The sequence below is a fragment of the Ruditapes philippinarum genome, unplaced genomic scaffold, assembly GCF_026571515.1.
Source record: "Ruditapes philippinarum isolate M1 unplaced genomic scaffold, ASM2657151v2 ctg5830_1_1_1_1, whole genome shotgun sequence".
NCBI lineage: Eukaryota > Metazoa > Mollusca > Bivalvia > Venerida > Veneridae > Ruditapes > Ruditapes philippinarum.
In genome coordinates, this window is record NW_026858300.1 from 13805 (window position 1) to 29782 (window position 15978).

A 15978-nucleotide genomic window follows, 5' to 3' on the forward strand; every position below is an offset into this window, starting at 1 on the left:
ATCTCCCGGGGATCGAACCCACGCCAGAGAGGTAACTGGATTAGAAGTCATCGACTCAAACCCCTCGACCACGGAGGCGGTCGTTCCTGAAGATATAACTTAGCACCTCTTTATCCTATGTAGAAACTGTACACCAAAGCAGTTTCATGTCTTCTCCAGATATATTCATTGATCGTGTTTTAATTTTGCCACATGGCCTCAATGTTGCATTTGCGGAAACTTATGACATAAAACTTTTGTTGACGAACAGTATACACAGAAACATTTGTGCATTCGTTGGGTTTTATAATGTCAATATGATTTCGCACAAATTTAATTAGGAACTAAAACACGATCAAAACCAACGTTATATAACCAAATTTTTTGTGCAAATGATAAGCGTACTATGCTTCATAATGATTTACACACTTATTGACTAATAAAATACGCCTAAACGTGCCGTAATTAAGCACAAGAAACACACTGGCAGTAACAAAAGTTATTCATAAGAACTCCAGGACATATTTTGAGATATCACAAGAACTCCGTAACATTTGAAAAATCGGGTATACATTTATTAGCCCGGGCTTTATGTTTGCAACTCTCTACTATAATTAGGTGATTATGTATAGCAACGAAGAAGATCAAAATGAAAAAGTCAATATGTACGAATTAGCAAGTAATTTTGGAAATTTTTCTCAAAAACTACCAGATTTTTTTTTAAACGGCGACGAAATATGGACTAAAATATTTTTTCGGAAACATAATACAATATGTAGGGCAAGCTTAATTATCAAAGTTTAATTTAGCACCTCAAACTCCCCATTTAAAGTTAAAAATAACCATTTTTTACACGAGTTCTCTAAGTATATAGAAAAGTTTTCCACAGAAATCCGTAACGTTTTCCAGGAACTCCGTGACAGTTATCATAAGAACTCCAAACAAGTTATCATAAGAACTCCATCCTTCGTGTAACACTTCCTCCCCCGTGATCCTCTTAACATGAAATGTATTGGCAAAAAATGATGTCACAGCAGTGTTATATAATGTATTACATATGTGTTAAATGAAAAAAATATGCAAATGGTTATATTTAATATCAAATGAAAAACAAGCAAGGCCATGTGATAATAAAGATACATGAGCTTTTGAAATAGGCTGTTTTATGGCTTTTGCAGTTTTTATGCTTTTGAATGGAGATTTAGATGTTTTTTAATATTATTATTATGTATGTTTGATTGATAGTATTCCATTTTCAGTAATGAGTAAGATTTATTGATCTGTCAGATTGAACTGAAATAGACACTTCTGTGATGTTCGATTTATTCTTAAGGCACACATATACTTGTGGTATTGTATGTCCATGTATTGTTACTGTTGTTATAATTTTAAAATATGATCATTATTCATTAATTTATCATATAAACAGGTTGCTTATCAGAAGATACTGCAGTTATCGTACGTAGATAAATTTCTTGATGCCATTCAACTTGAGTTTAGAAACAAGTACAAAGATGATTTACAGAATTCTGCCCTGTCCAGTAACTTTGATTTTAGACAAGATTTTGACCGAATTTTGTTTGAAGTTGAACATGCTGCCAAAAAGCAAATACAGAAGGGAAAGTAAGTTATTTTTGAGTTAGCCAACTTAAAGTTTTATACATTATATAATATTATCATCATTTATGATAAATTTAATATTTCTTCTTCATAATTCAGTGGTGTATAATTATATATCCTTACCTGATTTAAGGATCATTACATACCCTAATGGAAATTCTAAATTTAGAATCATTTGGTTTGCTTCTGAGTATTTTTTTTCTGAAAACTACATACATATTGGAAGAATGTGGTCAAGTGTTAGTTGTTTGGTTAGGATGTGAGTGGTATAGTGTTTGAATCTCGATCCAAGAAACCAAAAATATTAGTTTTCCTTTTAAAGTGATGTGAACATTTTTGTCAAGAAAATAGCCAAGATTTACAAAGAACAAGTATGATGTGTTTTAAAAAATATAAATATTTTATTGCAACTCTGGCTAAGCAGAATTCCATATCTATCAACTTCAAGCTGTTATACATTGTAGCCAAAAATCTAGACTGTAAAAGTGTTATATATTTTTACAAATTGTTTATGTATCTTGGAAGATATTTGTATGATTTAAGTCTTATTTAATGCCCTACACATTGAAACAGGGTTTAGTTGTTTAATAGAAGAGATGTGTCATTCTTGATACTTGTAAAAGTCAAAAGGGGAGTTTATCGTAAGCATGTGCATTTATCTGATCACTTGTTATTTTAAGTCACTTCACCTCTTGAGTAGGTCCAAAATGAAAACAAAACAGAACTAAAAAATTAGTGATTGAAATTATGGGAAAATATCTTTGAAGATTTAAAGTGAAATAGTGTTTATATTGATAAACCAGGAAAAAAACTTTATTTCCTATTACCAGAAAGCTATGTATAGATATTGGAAAAACAGGATGTGTAATTGCTATTTAAAGTAACAAAGGAATCATGTAGAATCTTCTGGGCTCAATTTTCTCTCTATATATTAAAGGACATATTTTTACAAGTTACTTTACTTTTAAAGTAAAATACAAACTGACAGGAATAGTTTACACTGAAGCATTTATTATTATATTATGTATGGACTTCTCAAAAAACTTAACTATTTATATTAAATTGACTTGCATAAAGTTAAAACTTGTGAGTTAATAGTATATTAAATATTTTTTTGTATTTTAAGTATGAAGTAGATTGCTTTGAATTTGAATAAGTTATAATGTGTTAAAATTATAGAAGGTTTCTGATTTTTTTCCTCCCGTGTCAAAAGTGGCAGCCACCATTTTGGTGGCCAATACTCTGAAACTAAACTTAACAACAAACATAAAACAATCATCACATATTTTAAAAGTTCTGTGTGGTATCTGTAAATTGTGTAGTTACAATTGTCTGATTTTCAAAACATAGAGTGATGAAGAGTTTTGAAGAGTCCGAGAAAAGCAAGAAGTCTGTGAAATCTATGATAGAAAACAAGAAGGAAGAACCACCAAAAAAATCTGGCAAGGGAAAAGAGAACAAACCAGTTAAAAGTAAGTTATTTAAACCATTTATTATGTCTCAATTATAGTTTCATACTTAGACTCGTAATAGTCATTTATAATGTAGTCTACAGGGCCTTAGTTACCTTACAGGCCCTCAGGTAGGAGAATTTTACTCGTTTTGAATAAAAAAAAAAGGGAATTTTGTCAACAAAAATATTCATATTGTTAAAGTATAAGATATTCTGTAATATTTGTTTTATAAACGGAAATTTCAATATGATGTTGTCACGGGTCAACTGCTTAAGGCAGGTGAAACTATATTCAAGAAAAGCAAGGAGTCCAAGACATGGGGAAATAAAAAAAAATTAAGAAAATAACTGAACAAGTTCAACATGATGAACTTCTTATACATGTAATAAGAGAGTTATGGTAGTCAGTGACTATTCAGTGTTTTTTTCCTTATATAACTGATACCGAAAAATGGCACTGTTCCCAATAGAAAATAGACAACAAATTTCCAAATTCATGACTGATAAATTCCCAAAATAACAAATAATTTCCTCAAAAATTGGCAAATTTAAAGGTAAACAAAAACATAAATGCCATTGATAAGTGAAATGCAATAAAAATCAAGTATAACCACATTCAAGAGTGATATTCGTCCTACTTTTAGTGTTTCACACCTTAACATTATTTATGTACAATTGTTATAATTATCTTTTTTTTTCAACCTCAAGAAGCAAAAATAATCATTAAAGATAAAAATACATGGTTTTAAAGTGTTTATTATGCAAAATTTTCATGTCATCCTGGATAAAAGAAATTCCCAAAGAACATTTTGCATCTTATGTAAAATTGCCAATTTGAGTCAAACCGATGGATTTTTTCCCAATCTGTCCGGTATCGGCACCATTTTCAAAGAAGGGAAAAAAAAACACAGCTATTGGTACACTGTGTCTCACTTAAGTAAAGTTTATTTTTGAACAGTGAAGAGTAATGGTATTCATATACAGTTTGATAACATCACTAGTAATACTGATTTAAGTTTAAAGCTGCATGCCACCAGATCAATGAATAAAGTTTAAACGGGAAAAAAACAACTTGTAAAATATACATGTAATAATAGTAGTTTTATAGATTGGCATGTTTCCTTATTGGTATACTTTGACCTTAATGTGTCAAATTTGTGTAAAATCCCATTCTCTAGCTACATGTATATATGAGCCGCGTCACGACAAAACCAACATAATGGGTTTGCTACCAGCATGGATCCAGACCAGCCTGCGCATCCGCACAGTCTGATCAGGATCCATGCTGTTTGCTATCAGTTTCTCTACTGTTATAGGGTTTGTAAGTGAACAGCATGGATCCTGATCAGACTGCGCGGATGGGCAGGCTGGTCTGGATCCATGCTGGTCGCAAAACCATTATGTTGGTTTTGTCATGACGCGGCTCATATATCTCTCTGATTTCAGACACCCCAGTTAAAGAACAAGAAGTTAAGAAGACTTCCTCGGTACCTATGGCAACCAGTAACACAAGTAACGGGGAGCTTGATGAGGAGACCATTAGGAAAAACAGAGAAAGGTTGTTTGGTCCTGCAAAGAAAAAGAAGTCTGCTGCAGATGTGAGGTCAGTGTAAATTTGTATTAATGCAATGTTTGTTTTTGTTGTTTGTATGTTTTTGTTGTTTTTTTATTGTCTATGAAAGAAAATGATTCAAAATTATGTAAAACAATAGCTTTCCTTAATGTATGATTTTACTGTAATGATAAGCTGTAAGCTTAAGTCAAGCCTTAAACTAACTTCCGTTCTGCAGTGGTCATTGAAAGAATTATATTAGTTCTATATAATCATTCAAATCTACATTTTCAGATTTTATTTATTTAATTTAACATTGTGCAGGAAACTAAGAGTTCTCTATATGTATTTAAGTTAGCAATGCGGAAATATTGGCGAATTTAGCGGATCAACAAAAAATCACTAAAATTTCATCTAGTGTAAATATCAACCAACCTGTCATTATCTACCCTTCCATGATCTGCTTACATTTCCTCATGTGAAATGTTTGGAATTTTTCACTCGCTTTTTTCGTCACACAGAAATATCTACTTATTGATAATGCAGTTGCGCACTGGTCAGCAACATATTTTTGAATGAATAAAAAATCTTTTAAAATTTAATCACATTAGTTTTAGAATTAATTAAAACAGTTTCTGTAATTTTCATACATGTTTAATTATTTACATTTACCAATAGTAAAAGCCCAAAAAGTCCGGACAATAACAAGAAGCGGGTAAAGGTTGGTACCAAGTGGGTCCTGGGTGGTACATCAGAGGATGCTAAAGAACTTGACTATACCGACGGCACAGCTGACAACCTCGATGTGAACGGTGTTGGCGTGTCCCTCAAGAATGAAGAGGTTGATCATTTAGACTTATTTGGTCATTTACACACTAAAAGTTTAAAAGATTTTCTCTGTATATAATTAATATAATGTGGCATTTTTTATGAATTTTGTACATAAATTGAGGGATTTTTATTACCCAGATTTTTACTTGTTTCAAGATTAGACTCTGTGTGTTAGAAGAATGATATTCTTTTGTTAGTTCAAGATTTTAGTTTATTTTTTATCATTTTATACAAAATTAAAATTAATATTGAACAGGGACTTGAGAAAACAACCCTTAATGTCATTTTACAAATGACGTTAAAAGATGTTTACATTGTTAGTGGTGTTAATAATAAAAAAGTGAATAACTCTTAAAATGTTAAAGATAAATATGAATAGGAAACATTAAGCAAATTTCAAAAGTGTTTTTAGCTCACCTGTCACAAAGTGACAGGGTGAGCTTTTGTGATCGCTTTTCGTCCAACGTCCGTCTGTCCGTAAACTTTTACTTTAAATGACATCTCCTCATAAACCACTTAGCCAATTTCATCCAAACTTCACAGGAATGTTCCTTTGGTGGTCACCTAAAAAAATTGTTCAAAAGAATTTAATTCCATGCAGAACTCTGGTTGCCATGGCAACCGAAAGAAAAAACTTTAAATATCTTCTTTTAAAAAACCCTAAGAGCTAGAGCTTAGATATTTGGCATGAAACATCTTCTAGTGAGTGTCTACCCAAGTTGTTCAAATGAAATCCCTGGGGTCAAAATTGGCCCCGCCCCAGGGGGTCATTGATTTTCCCTATGTGCATATAGTAAAAACTAAAAAAAAAATCTTCTTTTAAAGAACCCAAAAAGCTAGAGCTAAGATATTCAGCATGAAACATCTTGTAATGAGTGTCTACCAAATTTGTTCAAATAAAAGCCCTGGGGTCAAAATTGGCCCCGCCCTTGGGGGTCATTGATTTTCCCTATATGCATATAGTAAAAACTTAAAAAATCTTCTTTTAAAGAACTCAAAGAGCTAGAGCTAAGATATTCAGCATGAAACATCTTCTAATGGGTGTCTACCAAGTTTGTTCAAATAAAAGCCCTGGGGTCAAAATTGGCCCCGCCCCTAGGGGTCATTGATTTTCCTTATATGTGTATAGCAAAAACTTAAATAATCTTCTTTGAAAAAAAAACAAATAGCTAGAGTTTAGATATTAAATATGAAACATCTTCTAGTGAGTGTCTACAAAGTTTGTTCAAATAAGAGCCCTGGGGTCAAAATTGGCCCTGCCCCAGGGGGTTCATTGATTTTGCCTATATGCATATAGTAAAAACTTAAGAAATTTTCTTTGAAAAAACCCAAATAGCTAGAGTTTAGATATTAAGCATGGAACATTTTCTTGTAAATGTCTACAAAGTTTGTTCAAATAAAAGCCCTGGGGTCAAAACTGGCCCCCCCCAGGGGTGTCATTGTTTTTAACTATATGTGTGTAGTAAAAACTTTAAAATCTCGTTTTAAAAAACCCAATGAGCTAGAGCTTAGATGTTTAGCATGAAATATCTTCTTATGGATGTCTACCAAGTTTTTTCAAATAAAAGCCCTTGGATGAAAATTGGCCCTGCCGAGGGGGGTAAGGAGGGGTGAGATCATTGTTTTTCATTACATGTGTGTAGTAAAAACTTAACATTGAGAAACATCTTCTAATGAGTGTCTTCCAAGTTTGTTCAAATAAAAGCCCTGGGGTTTAAACTGGCCCCGCTCCGGGGGGCCTATATACAGGTGAGCGACCTCAGGGCCATCATGGCCCTCTTGTTATTTATTTCAAGAGCTTTAGAATTGAATTTCTTTAAGAATTAATATGTAAAGTAAGTGATGTTAAGGGTTTTTTCTTATGTCCGCAGTCCTAAATGAATTGAAAAGGTGCCCATTCAGTAACTGAATACATTGTATATTAACTATATTTACACAGCTTGACTATGTTGGTAGAATGAAAGGAGAGTTGAGGGGTATTGAAACAGAGTCAGAGAGTGAAGAAGAAGAAGAGGAAGGAGAAATTGTCACACAGAAAACTTCTAGGTAAATATTGTGGTATCTTATATGGATCAAATAAACACTAATAGTTATTCTAAATAGCTATTCCTCATAGAGTCTGATAATTACCTTAATTTATCTTTTGAAATTTATTTTGGAATCTGCCTAATGGCCTGTTTTCAAAATTACATATTCCAAGAAGAATAACAACATGTTTTCCTCTTCAACATCAGCCTGAATGTTTACAAATTTTAAGTCATTTTAATGAGATTTCCCGCTTATTCAATGCACAAGTCGATTGTTATCACAGCATATCCACTCCTGAAGCAGTGTCTATTCTAGTATTCCAAGAACTGGGGGGATTTTTATCAAAAAGTGAGAATTTATAATAACATTTGTTGATCTTTTTCCTTCTTTCTGTATGTAAAATTTCCCCCATATTTGAAATGCTCAAAACTATGTGTGAATTGCTGAAGAGGGAAATGAGGCAAGATGTTACCTATGTTCTGGCCATCTGTTGCCGGACATTTCATTGGTTTTGTTTTTGCACCAAACCGGCCGCGATATTTTTTAGAGTTTAACTATTTCCTTGTCCCGGCAGTGTGTGTATTTTTTTTAGGGATTTGTAAATCCAAAATGTATGATGTAGATATGAAGGTGTGTATATGCCAGTACTTGGAAAATAATGTCAAGATTATATTTGTACATTTACAGTAAGAAGAGCAGTGGAGGAATGTTCAGTATGTTTAAAAATCTTGTTGGCTCGAAAATGTTGACAGAGGAAGATCTTGCCCCTGTCCTGGACAAGTTTAGGGAACATCTTGTTTGTAAGTGTAAATTGGGACCATATCTCTGTGAAATTTATTTCAAATGTTTAATATATTTAATATTTAATGATTGTTTGTTGTTACCATATATACATATTATAGAATTACCATATTTAATTCTGGGTGGCAGATATAGTCTTTTGTTTATATTTTTAGTTGCATATCTATTAACTTTGTCAAAAGCAGTAAGATGTGCCGATTTATTTGTAAAACATCATGGCTGTCAGAATAGATTTATAATGAGAACCATCAATGGCCAATTAGATCAAATAGAAAACTAGACTAGAATTATTTTTGGAAGACATAAGTTTTACAAAATGTCCAAATTTTCTTAAATTAATTTTTGTCATTAATATTATGGTAGTAAAAAGTTTACAGAAACTTTATTTCACAATAATACATTTTCATGTAGTTAAACAGAATAAAACTTTTCTCTAAATAAGAACCAGACCAGTGTGTTATTGTATATGAGCATGTTTTTTTTCCACAGCTAAGAATGTTGCTGCCGATATTGCCGTCAAGCTTTGTGAATCTGTCTCAGCTAAATTGGAGGGAAAAGTTCTCGGAACATTTAGCAGTAAGTAACAAGTATTATAACAGACTTTCATTATACTGATCAATTTTTTTTTGTGCATCTGTGAAAAGTGTTTTTATTAAGATCTTCATATTCAGTATGTTTGTTATAAATTTGAATAGTAAGTGATAGTGAAAGTCAATACCAATGTTAAAGGGTAAGAAGATTTTTTGTCGAGTTAAAAATATCTTTTGTGGTGTGCATTTGAACATTACAGGCTACCCATGATTGAGTTGTTAAGATCAATGACTTCAAACCACTTGCCTCTTACTACTTTAGGTTTGAATCCTGCTAGGGACGTTGGATTCTTACATGTAAGGAAGCTATCCCTCTGGCTTATTAAATGTTAGTGATTCTAATCAGGTGCCTCTAGTGACTGAAATAATGTACAGAGGGGCATCTGAGGTCTTCACCAATAAAACTGGAAAGTCACCATATGACCTTTACTGTGTTTGGTGCGCCATAAGACCCGACAACAGCAATAATATAAGAAATGTTATTATTCATGATTTAAAGGAATAATTCACAATAAAATGCTGGTAAACGTTATTTTTAACAACGTTAAAACGTGATGGATGGAAATATTTTATAAATCATGAAATGTTATCTGTGTTTCAGGTATCAACAGTACCGTGAAGACGGCTCTGACCGAGTCACTGGTACAAATCTTGTCTCCAAGACGTCGTGTTGACATCCTCCGTGACGCCATGGACTCTAAACAGAAAAAACAACCCTACTGTATTACATTCTGTGGGGTGAATGGTGTCGGAAAAAGCACAAATCTTGCCAAGGTATTTTACAATAATTATAATAAATACTTGTCCAAGTATAAAAGGGGACCTTCGTAATGGAGAAAATAAAGTTGTCAACTAAAAATCACTTACCTTTAACTTCTTTTGGTTTGAATTCCATCAAGAACTTAAGATTCTTTCATGTGTCCTAGTTACCCAGTTTGCTCAAGGGTTCTCTTTCAATGTTCTTTTTCACCTTACACACCTGAGAATAGTATGAGAAATCACCACATAACCTTTTCAGTTTGGGTGTTTTTTAAGATCCATTTAAAAAATATTTACTGAAATACAAAACAAAACTATTAATTATTGATACAATTATTTTACTCAAAGATGAGCATAGTATATCTTTAATGATTCTTCTGTTACAGTATTGTCTAAGATTTTCTATTCTGGTGTTTTCATTTATCAGATTTGTTTTTGGCTGATTGAGAATGGATTTCGTGTTCTGATAGCAGCATGTGACACATTTAGGGCGGGAGCTGTTGAGCAGCTTCGTACCCACACACGTAAACTGAATGCGCTACATCCGGCCGAGAGACATGGCGGGCAACAGATGGTACAGTTGTACGAGAAAGGTTATGGTAAAGATGCTGCCGGGATTGCAATGGAAGCAATAAATTTTGGTAATTTTATGTAACATGTTTAACAGAATAGGAAAGTTTGGATGTGCGTTTATTGGTGTCTTTTGTAAAGTTTGGCAAGCAGTTGTATGTAAGCTCAAAAATGCCACATGTATTACTAATATATGTTGAATATATACAGCTTGAGATAGCCACATTGTTTGACTGGTTAAGTTACCGACGCAGAAATATTGGCGAATTTCGCGAAATTGATGAAGATCCCTAAAATTTCTGTGGCATAAATATCAATTAACATGTCATTAAATTCTACCTTTTGCATGATTTGTTAATATTTCCTCATGCAAAATATCTGGACTTTTAAATTCACTAATTTTACGACATGCGAAAATATTCACTAATACAGTATATTGATCAAATCTCTTTCATTTATTTACAGCTCAATATTGCCTCATATTGATCAAATCTTTTGTATATTTACAGCTCTTGATTGCCATATATTGATATAATCTCTTGTATGTTTACAGCTCTATATTGCAATGTATTGATGAAATGTTTTGTATATTTACAGCTCTTGATTGCCATATATTGATATAATCTCTTGTATGTTTACAGCTCTATATTGCAATGTATTGATGAAATGTTTTGTATATTTACAGCTCGAGATTGCCATATTGATATTGTCCTTGTTGATACCGCTGGACGGATGCAGGACAATGAGCCTCTCATGAGAGCACTTGCTAAGGTATACATGAATCCTTTAATAGATAGCAAATATAAGAATAAATAAAGAGAAAGAGAGAAAACTAAGTTAAAGAAAGAAAACTAAAAGAAAAAATAAGTAAAAAGGGAAAAGAAATACATGCAAAACTGAGATCTTTTCTAGAAAAAGTATATACTTAGTAAATCAATTTTGATGTAAATTATCCTCAAGGGTGCCGTACGACCAAATCTTAGCTATGACCATGGGTACGACGAATTATAAAACGGCACCCATCTGGCTTTTGGAAGGTTATATCATGTATGTTCTATATAAGTGTTTGATCCAGCTTGAAATAATGTATTGTGGTATATTTTGGGCTATTAGTGAAGGCCAAAAAGTTTCAATATGATCTTACTGTTGCATATGTGATTAATTTGTAAAAAAAGAGACCTGAAGATTTATGCTATGTTATATATTACACAAAGTATCAAACTTGTATTGCAGTTAATCAAAGTGAATCAACCAGATTTGGTGCTGTTTGTTGGCGAGGCCCTGGTAGGTAACGAGGCCGTTGATCAGCTGACAAAGTTTAACCAGGCTCTCGCTGACCACTCCAACATGACCAATCCAAGACTGATAGATGGCATTATACTGACCAAGTTTGACACTATTGATGATAAGGTATTATTCATGTTTTTTATTTTTTTCCTAAATTGTATGTGTTATCGGTATATGTTCCGATATAAACTATTGTATGCTAGTATAATACAAGGTGTTTGGCAAGGGTTATATAGGAAATAAAAGTTTATTGACAATCATAACAACAATGTTGTTAACAAATTTATAATACTGCAGTGCACAAGTAAATAAAAATATTGCTGTAGTCATGTATACAGATGATAGAAAGTCATGATTATCCAATGAAAATCATTGTTACAAACATGCAATTTTTATATTTGTAGGTTGGAGCTGCTATCTCCATGACTTATACCACAGGTCAACCAATTGTCATTTGTTGCGTACAGGACAGACGTACACAGATTTGAGAAACCCTCAACGCTAAAGCTGTTTGTTCATGCCCTTCTCAAGTAACATTTCTACCTCCATTGTAGAGAGTAGATAAAAAGGGGAGAGTACTTATCTCTCTGTGAGAATTGGTATACCTGTGACATGACATTTGTTTGACTTGCAGTAACTTTTATCTTTCAAATATATTCAAGCTTTCCAGAAGCGTGCGTCTGCTCTTGTCGGCTGTTAATGTCCTTTTGACACAATTTGTAACCTGAAAAGAGCAAATGAGAGTATTAATAAATTGACAGTTTTCTAAAATAGATAAATCTTTTGAAGTATCAAATTCATCTGCTTCAATGAAAGTGCTTATTATTTAGTGTGTCCATAATTTCTGACTCTGGAATATAAATTGTCATTTCTGAAAATGCTATGTGAATCTTTTAATGGTTTGGTCAGTTGGATTTTAAAGTCTAAATTCCACTAGTCATTTAAAATGTGTATTAGATCTATTTGCTACCTTGACTCGGGGGGAGGGGTACGGGCGAATAAGTCTAGAATTGGTATTTTTTTCATGCTTTATTATATAAACTGTGCAATCATGTTACATACAGTGTATATTTATTCAGATATTGATATTTCTAACGTTCTTTAAAGATCCTGTATGTTTTGTGATTGATATTGTTACTGTGTGAATACCACACTTGCAAAAAGTTATATATGTATATAATTATGCAAATAAAACAATTTTCAACCATCAAAGAATGTGTAAAATGTGTACTGCAAATATTTGTGCACATTATATTTAATCAATAAAACACAAGCGTTCATTTCTTATTGGAAAATTTGACTTAAAATTTATAGAAAATAAATTTCTAATTACCTCCCTTTATTTACATGAAATGTTAAATTGGGAAATATCTTTATAAATAATGCTTATTGGAACTTACAATATTGACAAATCTTAATTTGAGCATCATATCTATGAAATAAAACTATGAAAAAAATGTGTTACAGGATCTTTAACTTTTTTATTTGAGATTTTTGTTGATACGTTTCCTAAAAAAATTTAGGCCTATCAGTGTTCTGGTTTTTACTTTTAAGAAAAGGTGTGTTTTTTTTTCCCTTTGAGTAAATGGTTCAGGGTCAACATGTGATTTTTAAGATTACTTTTATTGTTTCATTGTGCTAATCTTGAAATAAGATATTGTCATGGCGATATATTTGTCATTTAAGTATCATATCATTTCTTTTACGAGGCTCATCATGTCTTATATTAAAAGAGATACTAACTCTTGCCACACTAAAGATCTTAAATAGACTTGTCCATCTTTCAATTTATCATTTTTAGGGGAGAATTTCAAAATGTATACTGATTGAATAGGGAACAGTGTAGACTATGATCAGACTGCATGTCTGTGCCCTTTGATCTTTGTCTGCACTAATTATATGGTTAGAATTTGTTTAAAACAGCTGGCTAAAGGCTATAAGCTTGTTATTTGTTAGCAGAAAATAACACAAGGTAATTGTTTCTATAAATCAAGAAAATTGTCCTTTTTGTCAAACATTTACTTTCTTGCTGAACTTAGTGTTTTTACAGGTTTGACATTTAACCTTAATTAGGAACTCCTTAGGTAATATAGTGTTTTAGGCAATAGTAGTGTGATATAATTAATACTCGCCTATGCCATCACTATATCGCCAGGCCAGCCTTTATTTTTGTTCAGGCTACCCTATTCTTGTGGAAGCTCAATTTTATTATTAGGATATTTGAACCCTTGAAGTAACATGAAATGATCCGAACTTAAATTTAGATGAATCAGCAAACTAATACTTAAAATGATAGTTCTTTTATATAAGTGTGAAGCAGATATCCAGTAAAAAAAATTGAATGATGTAATTTTGCATTTACTAGACTATCAATTAATGAACTGTGTTTAAGCATTGTATAGATTTGGTAGAATGTTTGTCATTTATTTTGCTTGTAAATATCTGAAATCTCATTATTTATTGTAAATTCTATGTTAATATGTTGATTTTAAATGTTATATTTTATGCCTTTTTTCATAATATGATCATAGTTGTTACATTATGTTATCAGATATATGTTATAGGTTTTCCCAGCATCAAAAAGGGCCAGTTATTAATATAAACACTTCTAGTGAATACAATGTTAATGATGTGCCTTTCGTCGGCATTCACATTGATGCCAACTTACTTGACTTTAATACTGTCCTATGCTCATTCTTTAAGTACTTTCAAAGTTTCATAGTAAAAATCCCTCTATGGTTGATCGGGCATTCCCCAAATTCACTAAAGGTGGAGTCCATTTAATAAATTTAGGGGTTGAAGGTTAATGTATGATCTCATTGGGCTATTATTCTCATTGAGACAGTCACTTAACCTTTTGAGTAGTTGTGTACACTTGAAATGATAATAAGGCCTATGTCACTGGTGTACAATCTGGTGAGCCTCACCCACTAATTTTTGCAATCTTACCAGATCTTTTACCGTTGGCTGTTTCATCTATTTATTATTGTAATAGTTTGATATTGACATACCTGAAGCTACAAATGGACTGTTCTGAATTCAAGTCCGGGGCACATTTTGCAGTGAGATCAGACTATGTATTCTGTTTACTGCTCAATATATCATGTTATATTTTCACATTAAAATACCTGAAATTTTAATGGACTGTTCCACAGTCAAAGTAGTGTGGACAAGTTCATTACACAAATTCTGTTTTAAGGGTTTAATTGTTGTATAGGATTAATTCACATTTTTTCACATCTGTGCTGTATATTGATATATATCTATATTGTCTAAACTATGGAAGGTCACATTTGTATTATTTTATCAGAGACTTTTGTAACATAAAGCTTCTTGACTTTATTATTGATTGTATGGAAGTTCACATTTATAATACTTTATTATTATTGATCGTATGTTAAGATGATGATGTTTTTCATGTCACAGGTTGTTATTTAAATGCCAAGAGGTTCTGGAGATTTTAATGTTTAATTAAATCATATTTTATACATATTCTGGTCTTTGTTGTTTTTTCCCTAGTATTATGAAATTTCAGCAAGTAGTGCAATGCATATCTGCTATAAATGCTGTCAAATACAAGTATCTGGAGTGTCAAATTATGAAATGAAAGTAGTTCTTGTGCGCGATCTAACACAGTATAAAAGAAATGACCATTATATCATCATGTAAGAAATTGCAACATGCATTTGTATAGATCAAGCAAAGTTTGCTATATTTATCAGTTACTTATATATGGAAAGAGTAACAATCTTCAAAGAAAAAAGTAGTAATTTTTTTAGATCTATTTAAGTAGCTCCTAATAAAATGTCCTTGTAGAATTGCGTATAGCAATGCACTGCTGTTATCTTATTAATGAGTATATTTCAATTGGTACATTTGTTTTCTCAAGGAATATTCAATAAATAAACCGAAAATGATGATAAGATATTTAAATGAAAAATTAGTCCGCGTCTATCTGGAATGTCATATTTCCATGTTTTCTTTTTTCTTCTTTCAAAATAATGAAGATTCTTAAATACTAATATAACCGCATTGAAGTTGTCTGTGATAACTGCTGTATTTTAATAGTTTTGAGTATTTTTTTTTCAAATATGTTAAAGAATTACAATTTAGACGGAATTAAGTATTTGCTATCTAAACAAAAACCGTGTACATGTATATTGAAATCAATGCGACGCGTTAAAGAACACGTGACTTACCATACGACCAAAGTGAGTCTTTATCACTTCACAATGTCTATGAGATGGTGGAAAGATATTATATATGGCTTAAATAAATTCTAGACCATGTTACTAAAGGTGCTAAGTACTAGTGATAGAAAAAATATGCCGACACGTAATATTTGTGAAACGCACATTTTCATGATTTTGTTTACTTTAAACTTTACGGTACCATCATTTCAATGTCGCAGAGCTCTCATTGCTTTCAAATGACAAACTTTCGTTATATCGAACTCACCAATAGATTTCAGCGTTGATGTAAGCTAGAAATGTTTTCGACCAGGAATT

At 32.0% G+C, this 15978-nt stretch overlaps 1 protein-coding gene across 1 annotated transcript; it reads left to right on the forward strand.

The window, feature by feature from the left end:
- Nucleotides 1–2518: 2518 nt before the first annotated feature.
- LOC132752717 (signal recognition particle receptor subunit alpha-like) lies at nt 2519–14962 on the forward strand. Its single transcript, XM_060743081.1, is given in 15 exon segments — nt 2519–2623; nt 2950–3071; nt 4499–4655; nt 5283–5445; nt 7375–7481; nt 8151–8263; nt 8754–8840; nt 9456–9628; nt 10041–10254; nt 10869–10954; nt 11417–11593; nt 11875–11922; nt 11925–11963; nt 11965–12566; nt 12938–14962. Coding segments are annotated over 13 exon segments (1542 nt in total). The 5' UTR covers nt 2519–2623; nt 2950–2953; the 3' UTR covers nt 12025–12566; nt 12938–14962.
- Nucleotides 14963–15978: the final 1016 nt, after the last annotated feature.